Source organism: Salminus brasiliensis, chromosome 15 (assembly GCF_030463535.1).
Source record: "Salminus brasiliensis chromosome 15, fSalBra1.hap2, whole genome shotgun sequence".
NCBI classification, from domain to species: Eukaryota; Metazoa; Chordata; class Actinopteri; order Characiformes; family Bryconidae; genus Salminus; species Salminus brasiliensis.
Window position 1 is genome coordinate 25,288,382 of NC_132892.1, and position 20,104 is coordinate 25,308,485.

The following is a 20,104-nucleotide window of genomic DNA, read 5'->3' on the forward strand; positions in this document are numbered from 1 at the left end:
ATTCATCCCACCCCTTGACGGATAAAGCCACTGTAGATGAAGATAATCAATGTTGTTCACTGTCCACCTGTCAGTGGTGCTAAGGGTATGGCTGATTGGTGCATAATTATGAATACATACCTTTGGATCTTATTTTTTTATATTGCTATAGTCCCACCAGGCTGCTGATCAATCAGAATCCAACATCTTCAGACATGTTAAATAGGTCTACCTGCAGATTTGGTCCATGTTGTTTTTCATGCTTCTATCTAAGTATATTCTGTGTTGCAATGCAGCTGTTTGGCTCCCTGCTTTATTTTACAGTGAAATTTTGTGACATGCATCAGAAGACAGATTTGGCCCCTTCATTTCTAACAACTAAATGTAGTATAGTAAGTGAAAATGCAACACTGTGCTTATCTGATGTCATTTTATTCATTATATTTATTATAAATATTTATTATATATATTTTTTATATATTTTGATTGATTTTCAAGCAAATTCAGAAAACATCATTAAAAAATATTTTTAAAATATTATAAATATGAATAGGATAAGCTCAGGATTAATAAACTATTACAGTATTTTATAATTACATTCTAATTACACATCTGCCAAAACATTAAAACCACTGAGGTAAAACCCTTGCATCCTATTTTTATATTGTTTATATGGTAAATATATATATATAGTGTTTGTACATTCATCTTGAACTGAACTGGAATCCATTTGTGGCTTCATTTGCTCTAAAGTGATCCTCAGAGCTTTCAGGGAGGAGCTCCGGGCCACAGGTGCTTTCTGCTGAATCGTTAGTTTACCATTAGCTGTGCTTCAAGCTTCACGTTTTGTTTCCCCATCGGATCTCCACCAATAGCGTGCCGCGTCCCCCCGCAGACTCCGCCCCCCTCGAGGCTGCTCTGATTGAAGTTTGCTCAGTCCTCTCCGTCTCGCTCACATCCACTTTAACTCTCCGGTTCGGCGGACGTTTCGTGTCTCCTTCACCGGCCGGTCCCCTCCACCATGCTGAGCGCCGCGTGCGTGTGGATTACTCTCGTGCTGGGCTGCAGCGGCGCGTGGGGAAGAAAAGCAGACTCGTCCTCGGCGCTCGGTGGCATTTTCCGCACCAGGTGCGCCGCCAGGTGCCTGAGCCTCCACAGCACGCGCATCGCGCTCTCAGCCAGCCACTTCCAGGTGCGTATGCGCGCGCGCGCGTGCGCGTCTGCTTGAATTTGTTTTTGTTTGCGTGTGTGCAAGAGCTTGTAAGAGGTGGGAGCACTGGGCAGGGCTGGACGATATTGATGCAATTCAGTGTTATTTTAGCTTGAGCTGTTTTGATGGTGTTTATGGACTCATGCAACTCATGAGTGCTGGTGGGATGGGGTGGGATGGGGTGGGATGGGGAGGGTGGGGGGTGTGCGGTGCCCTGGAACAAATTTGGCTTGCATATTAGGCCACACAATACAACCAAATTATGGAAGCCATTCCATCCAAGAAGAAGAGAAGAGCATCTTCATGTTTCTAGTAGCAGTGTGTCAGATCTGTGTTTTGACTAATTTAGCCGGAGCAGGGTGGGGTGAATTTGAAGTGACCTATAGGACAAATTTGTCTTGCTTGTTAGATAAATGTACCGAGCCCCAGTCCGGCCAAGTAGAGTAGAAAGTAACACCAGTTTTAGTTCCGTTGTTCATTCAGACCCAGCTTGAATAATCTCCATAGAAAAGCATTGCCTTTAGAATGGGACACCCTGGAGCCTAAGGTCACCCAGTGCCAGTTCACCCCCTTCCCCAGCTTTGGGCTGTATAGAGCCAGGAACTGCATTCTCAGGATCACCTGATCTCCAGCCAGTACCTTTGGGGTGGGATGAGTTGGAGTGGTGTTTGCGATCCAGAACTAATCACCCACCTGAATACAATCAGATTCTCACAGCAACGTTACCATATCTTCTGAAATGTTTGCTCAGATGGTGTGTGGGTATAATAGATGGATGTGAAACTGTAAAACTCTTTGAACATGAATGCGCGAGGCCAAACCACTTAAAGTAACCATTAAACTAACCAGCTGTTAAATGAACCACTGTAATGATGCGATCATAAACAGCATAAGCATAAGCACCGTAAACACTGTTGAAATTAAAGCATGCAAAGTCATTTCTGCCTGGGAGGCTTTAATGTAGCCAGTCTTGTACAGGCTGTTTACAGTAACTGTTCAGGTATTATGCATATATTATTATGGTAAAACTGTTTACAGTGACCATTAAAGTAAGTACAGATGATAAATATGAGGGGAACCTGCTGTCTTGATAAGAAGGTTTCACTGCTGTGTTGAAAAGAATGATGTAAAGCAGCTTCTGGTAAAAGAAACCGTGCCGTAAAAACACATTTAAAATACTCGTTAAGTCAAGCATTGTTTCTGTACATCTTCGTAAAAACGACAAAACGTAAAGCAACTAAATGTAAAGAGTAAATCCTCCTCAACAACAGCTGATCTACCACCCTCTCATCACATTTGAACAGGGCATGTGACAGGGTTGATAAGCATTCTGCAGAGGCGGAGCTTAGTGAGGAGAGGGCAGGATAGAAAGGAGCCAATCAGAGGCTTTTCTGATTCCTGTGTCACTGGCAACCAGTGGGCGTGTCAGAAAGGTCGGAAAGGTCGCCAGCCAGGTATAAGTCAAATCCCCAATACTCCACCATCAGTTGAGGCTGAGTTACAGATGCAGCGGGACTTTAATTTTTAACCACTTGGGGGCGCACCAGCCAGGTTTGGAAAGGCAGAGTAAAATAGCTACTGTAGGACAAATCATGTGTTTTAACCTAATGCTACGAGGAGTTTGTCTGCTACTGCACTATATAACCTTGGTGGCAAAGCGTGAGACCTTATTAGTATAGAATTCTGTAATTTTACTCCTCAGCCTCCGTCCACATGCTTCTTTGTCCATGTGTGCAGCTGTCCTTGTGATTTTTGTTTACAGCAGTGGCATAAAAGTGAATTAGTACCCACCTCTAGGGGGAAAGTGCAGAAATGCCAGTTCTTGTCTAAACAATTGACACTTTTTTTGTAGTGTTGATACTGGTTAATGTTTTTCATATAACATGTGGCCTTAATTTGTGCTCCTAAAAAGATGCGGAACTGTGCGAGTGAGTTTACTGTTGATCGTACAACGGAGACGTACACTACTAACCCTATAGGTGCTTCCAATGGTTCTTCAAGCGATGTGATAGAAGAACCACTTTTGTAAAGGAAAAAGGTTTATTATGGAACCAAAAAGTGATTCTTCTATGGGATCACTAAAATAATCATGGCACCTTAATTTTTAAGGGTGTCTTTATCTCAACAGTACAGGTGTTTTAACCATAGAACTTTCTAATGGTAGAATGAACAGAAAGGAAGACAGCGAGAGTGCTGTATCTTCTGTGATCTCCAGCCTCTGTATGGATCTGTTCAGTTCCACCAGAAGCCGACCCGGTTTACTTTAATGAAGGACTAATGAAGAACTAGACGTCCTGGGCTTTTTTTTTTGAGGAAAGCTTTAGAAATGGTTAAGCCACACTCTTCAAATAGTTCCACTTTTCATCCACAAAGAACCATGTTCGTAATAGAGAGCTTATTGGTATCATTTCTAATCATTATATTAGTAATGAGTAAAAAGCACTGGCTGCCCGTTTTGTCACTGTTAACATAAAACCATATTTTTAGAAATGTAGTAATGCAGTACAATCTTTTTGCATTGACGTCGATTGCATCTGTTTTTTTTCTCCTCCTGTAAAGTTGACAGTGTGGAGATACAAGGTTTACAATGACAGTTTAATTGGATTTATTGAACGTCACAGGAAAAGAACATTCAGCCGATGCTGGATCTGCAGTTCATTTATTGTACTGTATTCTACTGTAGACCTACAGAAATGGAGAAGGAGCTTTAAACTGGTAAAGGACCTTTACATAAAGCAAAGGTCCTTTAGGAAAAAAGGCTCTCTTCACTCTGATACAGACATGGTTCTTTATGGAACCAAGAGTGGTTCTTTTATACCTTCACTCAAAGAACCATTTGAAGCACCTTTATGTCTAACAGGGTAACACCCCCACACACATCAGATCAGTCATGTGTTTTAATACAGTTTAATTTTATTTTAAAAGAACTACTAAACACCCGCTGCCAATAGAAACAGCTTTACATAAAATGTCCTCGATGCCTCAGACTTTCACACAGCACTGTACGTGTCTTAGAATTACATAAAGCGCATGTGTGCCGTCCCTGTCATCCCTCTGCAGTAAACAAATGCAAATGAAGCCACTCATCTGGGTTATTATATAGCTGTGCTGTCAGCTCAGGCGGATGATTACATTGTGTGTGTGTGTGTGTGTGTGAGAGAGAGAGAGAACATGTGCATGTGCGCCAGTGAAGTGAAGAAATCTGCTGTAGTCAGGCTTCTCTTTGGATGCTTAGAGTGGCTCTCTTCTCTGTTAGCATAGTCCTGCTCTCCAGGATTACCTCTGGTCACACAAGTGGTCAGCAAGACCTGCCAAGGTTTTAGAGTTTGGCGACTTGCCAGTGTTGTAGCACGTTTTAAGAGCCTGTTGAAGTCATAGGAAAAACTAATTAGGCCATGATGCACTTTAGTTTATACTGCTGCTGTGTTTTACACAGGTGAGGTAAACTGCTAGCTGATGCACTTTATTACCAGGGCTAATTCTGTTAATAGGGGTGTAACGATTCACAGATTTCAAAACCTGATACGATAAGCATACACTATATGGACAAAAGGATCGGGACACCTGCTCATTCATTGTTTCTTGCGTCTCCACCGCCCAGAGAAGACTTTCTACTAGACTAGGATTTGAACGCATTCAGCGACAAGAGCATTAGTGAGGTCAGGATGTTGGATAATCACCACTCCACCTCATCCTCAACTCCCCAACTCATTCCAAAAGTACTGGATGGAGCACCAACCATCATTCCAGAGAACACCTTTCCACCGCTCCACATCTGAATGCTGGGGGGCTTTATACCCCTCTAGCCCAGGCCTGGCGTTAGGCATGATGCCAATAGGTTTATGTTTATCTGCTCCAGTGAGTTCTATTGTATTGGCAGTACTTTTCTACAGGGTTGTCTGGACGAGCTGTGTTTGTGTGTGTATGTATGTGCATACATAATACTGCTACTACATTAAGCAGAAGTGTGATGGGTACTGCAAATGGGACTTGAAAACAAAGGGTAAAAAGTGTGTGTCATGAATGTGTGTGAGTGTGTGTGTGCTGGCTTTGTTTGTGTATGCAAAAGCTGCTTGCTCGTTACTGTGATTACATCCTTACTCCTCTCTTTTCAGAATCGCTATCCTGATTTGTATGAGTTCCATTTGACCGACGTCTGGGCCAGTAATGATGAGCCAGACTTGAACACGCCTCTGTGAGAACAGAGTTTCTGTAGAACTCTGGGCTTCGTAATGAGAAGACAAAAACAGTGTACACATGTAATACGATGAGCTGCTCGTAGACCATGTCCGTTTCATTATTTCTGGTTTACTTTTGGGCGTAGTTTCCATTCTGTCTGCAGAAATGAAGTTCAGCATCTAAACCAAAACAATAATAACTCTAATTCTGGCAGCTAATCTTTGTGTTATGAAGTTGGCGCCGAGCCTGCAAAGACTATCCTGTGTCATGCATGCGGCACGTGTGTTTTAGAAACATGTCTGGCTCCTTCTTAATGAAAATTTCTCTTGGAGGCAAACCCAAGGACCTCAAAGGACGTTCGTTCAACAGCAAACATCTACTTGATCTACGGGAATTGCCTGCCTTGAACCGTGTGACATGGTCCTTCTATCTGAGCCAGACATCAAAATATAATCTGTGGGAGTGAGCACATCAATCTCCGCTAGAGCCTAAAACGTCTCTCTTCGGCTCAGCAAGCTGCCCGTGACCTAGGAGATGTTATCGAGGACTGACACAAGGCTGGGAGCTCTTTGTTGTGGGAGTGCTGAAAACGCCACTGTTCAGATCATTCCAGCGGCCTCCTATTCAAACAGCAGACTGCGTTGTCTCCCCGCGCTCTGGAGCGGCCTTTGCTGTCGACGCTTCTGGTACAGCCAGAATGAATGGCTTTGGTTTGTGCTGATCATTGCGGATCATTGTGTTGGTGTCCGCATCTCCAGCACCCTCTCAGAACTGATCTCCTGAGTGGGGAGAAGAGGCATTTCCTCAATTATCTCCCTCCTCAGATATGAGATGGAAATGAGGGTCGTGGGTTCATTTGAACTGCTTCAGTTGAATGAAACCTCACATCATCACAGGTCATGGAGGTCTTGAGGGCCATCCTGGGATTCCACGATTAAGGAAATTAGCCAGGCTTTGCGGTGGTCCATTTGTGGTCCACGGTTAGCCAGTTCAATGGCTTTGTAGAACATCTCCTCCTTATGGCTTCAAAGTGCCAAAATGAGTAAATTGATTGTGTGGTTACTTGACAGCAAGTAGCAGTTTGTTGTGGTCCATTTATCACATTTTATGGAGACTTCTTTTCATGTAGGGGGGAAATCCCACCATTTTCTTTCTGTATTTCTGCATAATTTAGTTTTCGAGATCTTCAGAATGGTTGGGTGTGAAATTTAGAGGCACTGATTCGACTGATTTCTGTTCAGCAGGGGTTGCCATGTCTACAACACTAATATTAAACGTTTGATTATCTTCATCTACAGTGGCTTCTGTCATGGGGTGGATATATTAGGCAGCAAGTAAACAGTCAGTTCTCGTAGGTGATGTGTTTAACATCTCTCAGTTCTTAGAACTGATGTAAAACTTTGTCTAGATGTATTTATAACCATTTATAACCAACTTACTATAAGGCAGCCAGTAGAGACGTTTATATTTGTAAGGTTCTGTTCACCACCACTGAACAATTCGGACCTGATATCTTTCTTCTGAACTATAGAGCCTTTCACAACAAGCAGTTCTGCATTTGTTTACATATTAAACAATTAATTATGCAGAGTCTTTGAAACCTGAACTGGAATTTTGGATTGAATTTCAGTATTTGGTGATGTGTCTGCCTTCTGCTTTAATGACAGAGACATGAAGTGCACAGGTTTGTGATCAGCCTTGGATGAGTAGATTGGAGAATCCTTTGAGTAAATCTGAGTAGTGATCTAGAATTTATATATATATATATATATATATATATATATATATATATATATATATATATATACTTTTTTTCTTCTTCATTTAAAATTGTTCAACATTTTTAAACTGTGGATTCTTAATTTCCAGGTTTACAAGTCCAAATCCGAAAGATTTTTCATGTGGTCTTAGACTTTTGGACTCTCCATTGGAAACAAACCAGACTGAGTTGTAGGAAAATATAGTCATATGGTTTGAAGCTCCATGGAGTCGAGAATTACAATAGATTTTTTTTTCTGTTCAATTTCATATATAATGAAAAAGATTTTGTTGACATCTATAACCCACATTTGCTTACCCGTGAGCCACATCATGCTTCTAACCCGAGGCACTGTCTATTGATCCTGCTTTGCCAGTCACTATGGATTTGTTTGACTCTGTCGAGCCGCAGTGGCTCAGACTCAACATGCTTGTAGAGCGACATGGTCGTGGTGTAGCTTGTTTTCAATAGTCGAGCATGGTACTCATACTGAAGCATGTAATCCCTCAGAGGTCACTTATATGGAAGTTCAGCAGAATTATGCTCTTGTTTTGGAGCTTGCGGAAACCTATTGTCCTGATGTTTGCGTGAGTTCAACTGCTCAACGTTGAACTCAGCACTGCGTTGTATAAATTTCCCTTAAGAGCAGCTTGTATTTGCCAAAGGAGCAAAACTCCATGACAGTTCCCGACATGCTAAGGAACATTCCAAGATTTGCTGTGCAAACAAGACTTTGTAATTGCAAGAGCTGGTGAGAGGTTTACAGTGAACACTCCTAGGTGACTGAACCTGGGGTACTACACAAGCTTTGCTAACATGGAAGAAACTAAACAGATTCAGTTTGAGTGAAGTTGGAAGTGCAGATGTTTGTCAGTCAGGATGTAACAGTATTGTGTAATGTGTTGTAGGGCTGGGCGATATGGTAAAAATATTATATTATATATATTTAAAAACATTTTTATAATACATACTATTTATCATGATCAGTTTTTATTAAGCACTAAGAATATTCTCGATATGCTTAGAAAAGCAGATTGTATATTATGATAACAAAATATATCACAATACGATAAAATCTCGTCATATCGCCCAGCTCTAGTGTGTTGTGTTTATGTATCTTGAATAGCTTGTCATCTTGTGGCTACAGCATTAGAATAAGGACCCTGTACTGCATAACTTTTGTTTGCTACTTTTGATTTCGTACTTTTTTGTACTTCATAGTAACCCCATAAAAAGCAGTGGCCCACCAGCAGGACGGAATGTGTAATTACAAACTTCTGCTACCAAAGAATAGCCCCACCAGTTTGTACAGAAGCCCCTGTTGTTACTGAGTAATGCGCCTTAGTGTGTAATAAGCCTTGGGGGTGTTAAGGGGATAACCTAAGGCACATTTTAGTCATTGAAATATTTTTGCTCTATTAAAGAGATAAAAGAATCAACAGAAATGTAATTGAAATTGTGTGACTCATTCCCATTCATCCCCAGACATTAAGTTAGATGTAAGGTCTGGGTTAGGCAGGTGTAGTTTGTACTGTCATATGTCCATATGTTTGTTCTGTTGACTAAGTGGTTACTTATTAACCCAAGACCTTCCATACAACTTTTAGTTAAGGGTGGGCGATAGGGATGGGTTTGATGGAGAAAAACAGAAATGTAGTGTGATGTTTATTTATTATTATTATTATTGTTATTATTATTATTATTGTTGTTATTATTATTATTATTTCATAGAGTAGTTTAAGCATAATGGCCTATTTTTATATGCTCTTAAGTGAATTACAAATGGTTCATTTTAAAGCTTCTCAGTTTTCAGAGAGTGGCATTGTGCCATCTGACATGACAGAAATAATACATCACAATGTTTTATATTTTCACTGTATCCCAACATTTAAATATTTAGAGCTTTGCAAACAAGTTGGATGAAATAAAATATGCTACATAAACAACAGTATTTATTTTATAATGAATTATGACATATGTTTCAGATGTTTCACAGGCTGTGGAAAAGCAAAGAGTGCAAAAAGCAAAGAGTGATCGGGCATGACTTGAACTTCAATAAAAACATCTAATAATATTCATTTATTAGTCATAAATAAACACATTTTGTACACAATTTGTTTTTTAGTATTACCGGTTACTTATTGTTTTTGTATTTTGTTTTTATATTTGTATTTTTTGGATACATGCAGTGTGTTAGAAGTACAGTATAACATAAGAATTGCGCTCACGCAAAAACCTTATCCCAAAAATGTCAACTTTACAGTAAACTTTCAATGGGAATCATGGTCAAAAAGATTTTTCCAAGAAATATTGGAGCATTTCTATTGGTCAGTTAATCAGAAACATCTGCCATTATGGCCAAAAAATGAAAAATAGAAAGACAAGGTTTTGGTGTGAAAGTAACAATATTAACATATTTTTATATTTTGATTTTGTGTGTTTGTAATTAATGTAAATGCTTATTTAAATGTTTACATTAGGAAAGCAAATGACATATATATATGACATATATATATATATATATATATATATATATATATATATATATATATATAATAACAATTATTTATTTTTTTTTATTATTTTTTATTTATTTATTTATTTTTTCCAGATGTTCAGGGTTTTACTGTGGTTTATTTAAAGTTAGCTAGACTGAAGGTTACTTAGAATGAAGATGCTTCCAGGGGTACTTGCATAGACGAAAGAACCATCTTTGGTTCCCTAAAGAACGGTTTGTGTAAAGGATATTGATGTGAAGAACATTTAAATTGGACTTTTACATACACTTCTTTAAAAAATTAGGCTCCTCACACATGCAGCTCTTTTACAAAAATGGTTTCCTATGAAACCAAAAGAGGTATTGATTGAAGAACCATTTGTAGCATCTTTATTTCTGAGTGTATAATTTAGGTTCCCTGTTTGACATTAGATGAATGTTTACTCTAAATATGGTGTTTTAACAGGTTGTGACACAATTCTGTATCTTTCTCTCTCCTTCTCTCTCTCTCTCTCTCTCTCTCCCTCTCCCTACAGAGTAATGGATCCCTAGGCTGGTGCCAAGGCCATAAGCAATGTGCAAAGGTAATTTCTGCCAAAATTACATGACATTATGTCTCCAGTTGACACAAAGCCGGTAAAGATCCGTCATTTTAAAACATTGGTATGCTCACATGCCTCCGATAATGACCTCATACATCACGCTGACGGCGGAGTGTCAGCTGCTGCTCCGGAGCCATTATTGCTGCGCTGGGTGGCTCTCCTACAGAAATGACTGTATGATACAGTGGCTGAGCTCCTGGTCAGAGCTGTAATGAGAGTGAAACAAATGAAGTTGAAAGGCTGCTGGGTGGTCTGATGCGTATTATGCAGGTCCGTGCTTTTTTTTTTTTTTAAACTGCAAGGCAAAATGCTAATTTCAGCCCAGAGCTCAGCCCACTTTTCCTAATGAGCAGATTAACATTCTGCAGCAGGCCTGTAATTAAATAACAGGATTGTGCTCATAGCACAGAGGTACGCGGCTGACACAATGCCAGCAAAGATTTTTCCACACTCTTCATTATACTGCACTGTTTCATATGCCGAGCTCTCACTCTCTCTCTCTCTCTCTCTCTGTCTCTCTCTCTCTCTCTCTCTCTCTCTCTCTCTCTCTCTCTCTCTCTCTCGCTCTCTCTCTCTCCCTCTCTCTCTTACTCTATCCCCCTCACTACGTCTCTCTTGTTCTCGCTTTCTTTCTCTCTCCTCTCCTCTGTTCTTTCTTCTCTATCTATCTCCTTTCTTCCTCTCTAACTATCTGTCTCTCTCTCTCTCCTTTTTCTCATGCCCCCCCTTCCCATCCCCCAGTTGTTCAGTACAGTACAAAGCAAGGTTATTTTTTTATTGTATTCCTGCATATGTTTACATATAGTTAAGCTAAAATTAGCACCTCTGCCCTGCAATCACTAAATATATGTAGATGAACACACATCAGAACTCCGCTAGCTCAACTACTTCTGGTTTTTGAACAGCACAATTGGCCATACCCCCGATGTTGGCCGACACAGGCACCTGTTCGCTGGTGTGGCAGAACTGTGAAACTCTGCGCTTTCCTCCAAGCGTGTCGGCTGCCAAGCAATGCTGGCTTTGCATGTGTCGGAGGTGACGTGTAAAGTCCTTGCCTTTCTAGTGTCAGGAGCATTACTGGTGCTGGGGGTAGCTACAAACGGGTGGGTTGGTTGGCTGGCAGTACCATTTTATTGGCAAGTACAAAGAAATTATTAAAAAAAGAAAAGAGTATAACTTCTGAAAGCTTCTGCCTGTGTTGGTTAACTACCTAAACAGACTGTCTGCTGCTACAGAGGCAATGGGTTGTCTGAGAGCTTTAATGTGTTGATGCATGTCCGCATATGGCAGGCAGTGGTGTAGCACGTGTTTTCATATCACCCCCCGGGGTAGGCTCAAAGGAACAGCCAGGGTTTTGACCTCTCTCCCTCTATCCATGAAAACATTTGGCCAACTGTTCCAGAGATTTTCAGAGCATTCTCCAGAGAGTGGTCCCTCCCCCTCTCCCCTAGCAATTCACTTTAAACAAGGCCAATCCCCTTAGCACGCTCTCTATTCATTGTACCAGGCTCTTTTATTGGTTTAGAGATCTGCGAGTCGCAGACCAATCGTCTTTTAAAAGGCCCGGTGTCGTTAGTAACTCTGTTAGGTTTTGTCGGTAGGCTGAAGCTGTTTGACTGCTTAATTGTGTTACTACCTTCAGTAGTTTCCTGAATTAGGAAAATTAAAAGCTCTTTGTTGCTAATTAGGCCCCATTTTGCTCTTAGTCAGTGCAGTTAGGAAGTAATTAGCAAGTCGAATTCACGTGACTGAGCCTAGACATATTTATGATCCTCTGCCTGGAAGCTCTGTGGTTAAGGATAGCTTCCTCATGTACTGCAATTATAGATCAGCCTCTGGCTCCTTTGCGACGTTCAGGTGTGCTAGGACTCGGGTTGTCAGTCATCCTACTTTTTTTTTTAAGGCATAATCCCACAACAAAGCATCCATGTCTGAAGACTTGATTAAAGGCCACAACTTGGCATCATCTGCAGCCATCGCATGCTTGCACAAAGCAAGAAGCAGCCTTTGTTCTCATGACATTGTTTACTGTAATGTCTCTCGACGTCCGTTGGTATTTCGTGAGCGTAAGCAAATCGCTAATACTGCCAGTCGCCCCCTGGGTGTTTACAAGCAATCCATATGCCCAGAAATGCCATTTCGGAGCTCCTTTAGATGTTCCTCAATTGTTTTGTCTGCTCCGCTTCAAACTTTGGTCTCAGAAATGGGCTTTTAACGAATCGTCTTTGTATCATGCCTTCTCAAGGCCAAATTGACTGTTAACCTTAGTGCCCTTTAATTGTCACACGAGCCATTCAGCATAGACCTACTCAGACAGCACTTAGCAAACCCTTTGTTGAAGAGCACTCCAAAGGGATTAGCATGCAGGTCGCACGTCCAGAGATTTGCACATTTTAGAAGGTCCGCAAAATCATTAACAGTACAAGAAAAGCCCTGTGGCTTGTGGTTGATCATCACTTGAATGTCATGGTATGGAACGCTAAAAGGGTACTGTCGCAGACATATTTAAATGTCAAAGAAATAATTAGTATACCATGACAATGCTCTCAGCCACTTTAATTATCCAGTTTAAAGTACTGGCAATGAGGCGACACCAAGTCATGTCTTTATAGTCACAAGAACAAAGGCATGAGTGTAAGCTGTTGCGATTAGCATGCCCGCAATTTCAATTACGACCACTCCGAGGGAATTAGCGAGTCTTGGGAAAGCAAAGTATCCAGCTTCTCGGTGCTGGTGCTACGGTGGGCCTGGAAGGCGCTTAAAGCAAGTGCAGTTTGTTCAAACCCAAACCGCAGACAAAGGCCCAGTCTCTCTTTCTCCCTCTTTCGCCTTGTGGCATGAGCTGGGCATGATATCAAACGCTGGAGTGAATGCTCTGCCCCGCACTCAAAGTTAGCATTATGCATGGTCAGCGCCGAAGTGGTTTGGTTCATTCAGCAACTCCAGGAGGATGGAGGATTTTTGCACTTGGACACGCTTCACTGAAACTGCTGCCTAGGCCCTAAACTTCTTACACCGTTTGAAAACGCCAACTGGCCTTTTACATTTCAGGATGAATTAAGAAGTTAAATCCTGTTCTGACGAGGCGTGTGGAAGTTATGTATAGACAGGCAGACATGCAGAACAGATAGGACAGATAAACCACTTGGACAAGTGGCATTTATAGACCTCGAATTCTCTGTGGTAACTTTGACTGAGCACAAAACATTTACATTTCATTATCAACCACAATTTAAAATGTTTGTCATTTGCAGTTCAGAAAGAATTCAGCAGGCTGGAGCTATGTTAGTTGACGACCCATGATTTTATCCTTTTTAATCAACTACTACTTGTATAGCATCTGTAAATCACATAGCTAGGTGTCAAATTATAATGATCCTTTCTGGATTGTGTTTTACATTTGATTGGGATCATTTTAGTTTGGTATGTTTGTTTATTTTGCATGGGAGGCGAAATGCAAGTCAAAGGGAGATTTGTGTTTGGGATTTGCTTTGTGTTGTTGATGTTCATCTATTAGATAATATATATTATGTATTAGGAAAGCACCGGAATGAAAAATATTTTGCTAGGTTTTCGTTAATTTAGCCACTTTTTCCACCGTTGCATATATTTAATAGCCTAAATGAATTTATATCTTGCTTTTTACAGAAGAAAACCTTACATTGTGTTTTCAGTGTCTGCAAATGACTGTTTTTAGGGTCATTCTCTGATGCTTTAAAATGCTTCCTCACAGCAGACATGTTTTCTGCTGTTTTCAACATTTTTGGCTAAATAATTTCAGTTGCTGAATATTCTTAATATAATAATATTTATTTTTGGGTTGGAGGTCTATAGATGAGTAGGTTACACGGCTTTGTTAAAGCCTGTGGTATGTAGTGTTGAAATCACACTGTCATAAATAAATATATAACATGTACAATATATATATATATATATATATATATATATATATATATATATATAACAAAACAAATAATTAAATAAACTCATAGAAAAAAATTCTATGAAGTTTCAAAGACCATTTCAAAGACACAAAGCCTTGTTACGACAGTTCTGGAGTACCCCTTTGCATATTTTCCACGTACTAACATCGGGTCCATGTCATGCAAAAAAGAACTTTCCTGGCTTTAAATTAGAGCTCGATGTAGTAATATGGCACATATACATTTACATTTCTGGTATGTGGCTGAAGCTCTTATCCAGAGTGACTTGCATTTGAATCACGTTACACAGGTGGGAGAATGTAGTGTTGGGAGTCTTGCTGGTGTACTGTGGTGTGCTTGCCTGACCATGGAATCGAACCCCAGTCTGCCAAGGGGACGGCAGTGGTTACCCACTACGGTCCACCAACTACTTTATTAAGCTGTAAAAACAGTCCGTTTTTAATGGCATGCTTTTCAGCTTACGCCAGCATAGCTCCGCTCGCTGAGGCTGAAGTTATAAGAAATGTTTCCGCCCAAACTTACAAAGTCTGTACTGAATGTAGAGTACCATCAACAGCCCGTATAATTGTAAGGCATGCTAGATTGATGGTAAAAGTTTATGTAAAAGTGAGTGGAACAATGTACCTAAAAACCAGAATACCGGCCATTTTATGGGCTTGTAATTGGCTGATAAGTTGAATGAGGTTCTTTAGATAAGACTGAACACTAAACTCTAGAGCCAGGATTGGGGAAACGTCTGCAGTCTATTCCACAGTAAATACGAAGCAAGTGGTTCCTATGGGCTTAGCTGGAGCTAGCCCAAGGCAACCTCGTTCCCAAAACCTACTCCCTGTCCGCCGCGCTTAAATAACCTTTACTTTGCAGGGTGGAAAGGAATGCTTGATTTGAGTCTGAAATGGGGCGGAAAACTAACCGGCGCTGGGGTATAATAATGACACCGGGCTTTCAGGAGCTTTCAGACGGATTAGCAAGGCCTCGTGTGAAAGCGGAGAGACTAGCTTTGGCACGAGCTGATGGGTGGTTTTTAGAAAGGTGATCACTGCACTCATGTGTTTCTTGGTTCAGTGGTTTTCAGCGCTCCAGGGGCAAAGGCTTGAACCAGTATGGGTGATTAATAGCTAAGTTTTGCGAAGGGGGCTTTTTTTTCCCCCTCCACTCGTCTGAATGTGCAGTGCATCACATGAGGCTGTTCTGTACAAGCAGGCAGAGCCATTGAGGTAGCGCTGATGTGAGTTTGATAGATTAGATCGTGGTCCTGAATGCGAGGTGCAGCGAAGCAGGCGATTGTTTGCAATATGAGAGGTTTATGAATAGTGTTTGAAAGCCTGGAGAATGGCCCTCTGTGCAACCCCTGGTAGAAGACGGTAGATAAATTCCACCACGCTGTACACAAGCTAAATTTGATAGGACAGATTACGCAGTGCACTTAGGGTTATAAATTCAGTGCGTTTGTGGCGGCGGTGGAGGGGGACGCTGGAAGGTCTGTGATTTTCAATGGGAGAACATCTGCAGTGCACGCCAGTGAAATAACATCGACCTTCTGAGGTCTGATTTGTGATTGCCAACTCTGCCTATGATATGCTCTCTTCTTATTTTGCAGTATTTCCTCTAGATCTTGAGCTACATTTACGAATTTCTATGGAAATGAATGAGAATAGTGTTTATAGCTTCTTAAACCAGCACTAAATACAGAAAAGCCTCAGTAATCTGTGTTTAATTATTAGGGCTCCAAGAATGCTAAGTTGAAAACACCAGGCGTTTCAGAGTTTCAGATCTCTCACACACTGCTTGATCACACTGCTATATTAAAGATGGAATTTGGGGAGTTCAGTACATTGGGAAACAGATTGGGATTTTTACTTATAGATACACCATACCACATAAATTCAGTAGCATCCAGCTGCAGCTTTGCAGACAAAGCCCCTGCCAAAGCACTCTTCTGAAATTCTGAGCCAGAAACTAATACAGCAGCTACAATTAGCTAGATATAGAATTATACTCACACAAAAGACTACTAGTGCAGCTACAGTTAGCTAGAGAGCTAATTACAGACCCCAAACTTACAAATACACAGACATGTATAAAGTACTAGAGACCCAGACTTGAGTAAAAGTATAAGTGCTCTATCAGAAAAGTGACTTGAGTAGAAGTGGAAGTGTTGTTTACGCTCCATACTTAAGTGAAAGTACTAAAGTATTTTGTACTTCAGTACTGCAAGTAGTTTATTCTAACATTTACTACTGAAGTACTGAACATAAAAGTACAGGTATTGTTATGTATATGTATATGTAATTATTGCAGAAAATAGTCAAAAGTCTGAATAATGTTGTTTATATTATTTCAAATGCTCAGACTTCAGGACAATCACAATTCCTCCGGCTGTAGAAGAAGGACAGGACTGTAGAAGACAGAGTTCATGAACATGAGTCTTCAATTAACTCTCTAAACAACCTCGCCCAAAAGAGAGAAAGCTGAACAAAATTGACTCAACCTGCAACATACAAGAGTTTCATATGCAAAACCAAACCAAGTGAGGACAGCAGCTTAAAACCCTGAGCTTCACTCTCTGCAAACTAAACTACTGCTAAAAGATCTCAGGCCATTCGGCCACATATGAGTATTTTAAGGTGGTGAAGATGGTGATTCTTCTGGTGGTTCCTCTTCCATCTGGAAATAAACTAACTAAGCTCTAGCGTTAGTGTCCTCACTGCAGCAGCGGAGTGAAAGGAAGAATGGCTGCATTTCGGCTTGATCACTGGCTTCCTGTAGCTGCCCGCATCAGATTCAAAACCCTGACACTGGCCTACAAAGCCAAGAACGGACCAGCCCCTCTGTATTTGATGGCAATGGTCAAAAGCCGATCTGCACCAAGAGCCCTTCGAGCTTCAAGTACGGCTCGGCTCGACCCGCGTCCAGGCTTTTTTCTGTCCTGACACCAAAGTGGTGGAACGAGCTACAAGCACAACTCAGGTTTATGGGCGACCTCTGCATTAACAACAGCTCCCACAATGAGAGAGACAGTGTAACTCAACTGTAGTAACACTGTCACAGAAACGTCCCTCTGGGCCAACCCTCTTTGCAATCTCCATGGGTATTGTTCTAATTACCATGTAAAATTTTCTGTGTAAAAAATGATCTCTGATGTCTGTATCTCATCTAATCAGGGCAGTATGCAAGTTCTTTATTTGGATGGAAATCACATTAGCCCCTACAGCTGTACTACAGCTGCATTAGCCCCTGCATTGGCTAATACACTGCTATAGTTAGTTTATAGTAAACTAAAAGATCTTCCATTAACAGCAGATGTTGAGATTAGACAAGACAAGACAACCATATTTACCATTAGTGTAGCACACATGCCCACGGAGCGGTGGGCAGCCATTGTTGCGGCGCCCAGGGAGCTGAGATGGTCTTGCTCAAGGACCCAACAGTGGCAGCTTACAGAGACCGGGTATCGAACCCACAACCCCCTCATCAAAAACCCGGAGATCTAATCTTTGAGCCACCATATATCTTAGCTAACATGTAAGATAATTATGTAGTTCCATGGGGTTAGCACAGTTCAGCACATTTACCTTTGTAGCAGTCTCGTAATTGGCATGTCTAAATCATTGAACTGCGGTTGAGTTATATGAGTAATTTCCAGTAATCTTGCCTAGTTTTTGACATGATGTGACCAATTGTTCACTCTTAGTGTGAACCTAAGAACAGCTCTAATTCAAGCTTTAAGATAATTAGTACTAGATTTTAATAGAAACATTGTTAAGTGTCTGAAGTTTTGGGCAGTGTTTGTGGTAATGGAAAACCTGTGTGAATTAAATTTGAGTGCCCATTACAGTTAGTGAGGTCATGATTTAAGCCCACTGTGTCTAAGACAGTTTGCTGTATTTATGAGGCTGCTGTTTGTGAGAATTGTAGGCAGGGTGCAGGATATTTCCCCCACTGCTGTAGTGTCTGGGAGTGCTAGGGTGTTTAGTATGGTTGGTGCAATCAGGCCCCGGGCGTTTTCAGCAGGGACCTGGCTGCAGTGAGTTCCATAAAATGTGCTTCTCTCTCTCCCTCTCACTGCCCCTGTGCCTCCATGCTATTATTCATAGTTTCCAACACTTCTACCATCTAAAAAGAGGAAAGATCTGCTCCCACACTCTTTAAAAGGTGTGAGCTTTTTATCACTGCCCTCAGAGATGAATGGCTTTTCCCATTCTTGTACTTGTTCAGAAAAGTGGCTCAAGAAAACACATAATTTTGGTTAAGCAATAGTTGAAATGGATGAAAATAGGAGTTTTTGTGATTTATCCACCATTAGAATACGATTCTGTAGTAGTTTTTGAGTGAATTAGACTGTGGAAATTTCTTCTGTTGTGGTCTAAACATGCTCGATCAACCAAGACATGTTTGGGGTCTGTAGTTTTACACTAGTGCTATGAAGCTAATGTGGCCAAACTGTTGGCATTGTGCAGTAATTCTCACACACTTTGTTTTTTAGCCATATGCTCTGCTTTTGCCCATTTTTATAGATAACAGTTTGATACAATGTCATAAACCTAATAAGCAAGTCTATTTGAAATCAAATGTCCATTACTTCTTAGCTTCATTAGACTTGTAGCTCCAGTGTAAAACTAACAAAATCAGACATCAGACACCCAACATGTCTTGGCTGAGGGTTAAGGGGGAAAAAGAGCTATAAATTTGAGTTTCCTTGCTGTACTAGTCCGTTAGTTACGTGTACATGCATATGCAGTGGCCCTTGAGCATTCATGCATATGCATACACCACATAAATGGTCGTTCTCTGACGCCCTATTGAGCAGATGCCAGAGAAAACCTCCCTCTTCTAAGAAATCCTTGATGGATGAAATGGTTTAATAATGAATGTAACTTGGAAGACCTTATTTTGGTTTCAGTTTTAAGGTTTAAGTTTAATAAAGAATCTTCATTCAAAACAAAGTCCATTATTCATAAAACCAAAAGTACGTATTAAAATGTTTCCAGTTAAGTTCTTCTCCTTGGTTTATCAGCTGAAAGGCACGTTAGTAAACCTCAAAGTAAAAGTGACTCAGAAGTGAAAAGGATTTGAATGCAAGTCAATGGACAAAATGTAAGACAATTTAAAATGTTGTGTAATTCATTTCATAATTCGAGTTCTTTGTGTCCCACCACTACACTTGGGCACTGAAAAACAAGGCCTAACCAATGGATTGGCTGGCCGATAACATCAGCCGATGTTGCCAGACTTTTTGTTTATTGGTATCTGAAAGAATTTCAGTAAAAATGTGCCAATGCTTAGTTTTCTCTTTCATACTGCAGGATTTATTTGATTTAAACTGCTGACTAAAACTGATCCTAATATTAAAATAAAAGTAGCTTATTTTAAAGCTCAGTAGTTTTAAACTCCTTTAAAACCATCTAGAAGTGTCCCATTCAATATGATAAAATTAGAATTTAATAATCCAGTGCTAATATGCCATCTTCAACTGACCTTTAGGCAATACAGCATACATCTTTTAACACACAAAGTGATCAAATATAAGGTAAAAATAAGGGCTAATTAATAGAAACCAACAAGATCACATAGAATTCTGTAGAATTCCACCCCTGTGCAACAATATTGTTACTAATGGTGCTAATTAAGACTTAAGAAGTTGAGATTTTGTTTAACGATTATTAACTTTACATGTTAAATGTTGATATTGTCTGTTCCTTCCTAAAGTCGGCCACAAAGTGTTTGTATCAGTTGGGTTCTATTGGGAACTGGTCTCGGATCAGTGTTTTTTTTTTTCTGTTCCCCCCTCGCAGCATGGTGTTGTGGTGCAGTGACTGCTGTGTCTCATTAATACAGCATGAAATTGGAAATGTGAATTCCCCTGAGGCGCCCAGACCTTGCTCGCTCATGCAGGAGGGGAAGTGTAGTTTAAGGGAGACAGGATAGAGGACA

The 20,104-nt window shown here is 40.6% G+C and overlaps 1 protein-coding gene across 2 annotated transcripts in view; it reads left to right on the forward strand.

Annotated features, from left to right (window-relative positions):
* The first annotated feature begins 942 nt into the window (after positions 1 to 942).
* The window catches only part of anos1a (anosmin 1a), a 36,106-nt gene continuing 16,944 nt past the window's right edge, over positions 943 to 20,104 (forward strand). For both annotated transcript variants that reach the window (XM_072656872.1, XM_072656873.1), the window contains exons 1-2: positions 943 to 1,171; positions 10,161 to 10,208. In XM_072656872.1, coding sequence (XP_072512973.1) covers positions 1,001 to 1,171; positions 10,161 to 10,208 — 219 coding nt within the window. In that variant the 5' untranslated portion in view covers positions 943 to 1,000. The remainder of the gene's footprint in view (positions 1,172 to 10,160; positions 10,209 to 20,104) is intronic.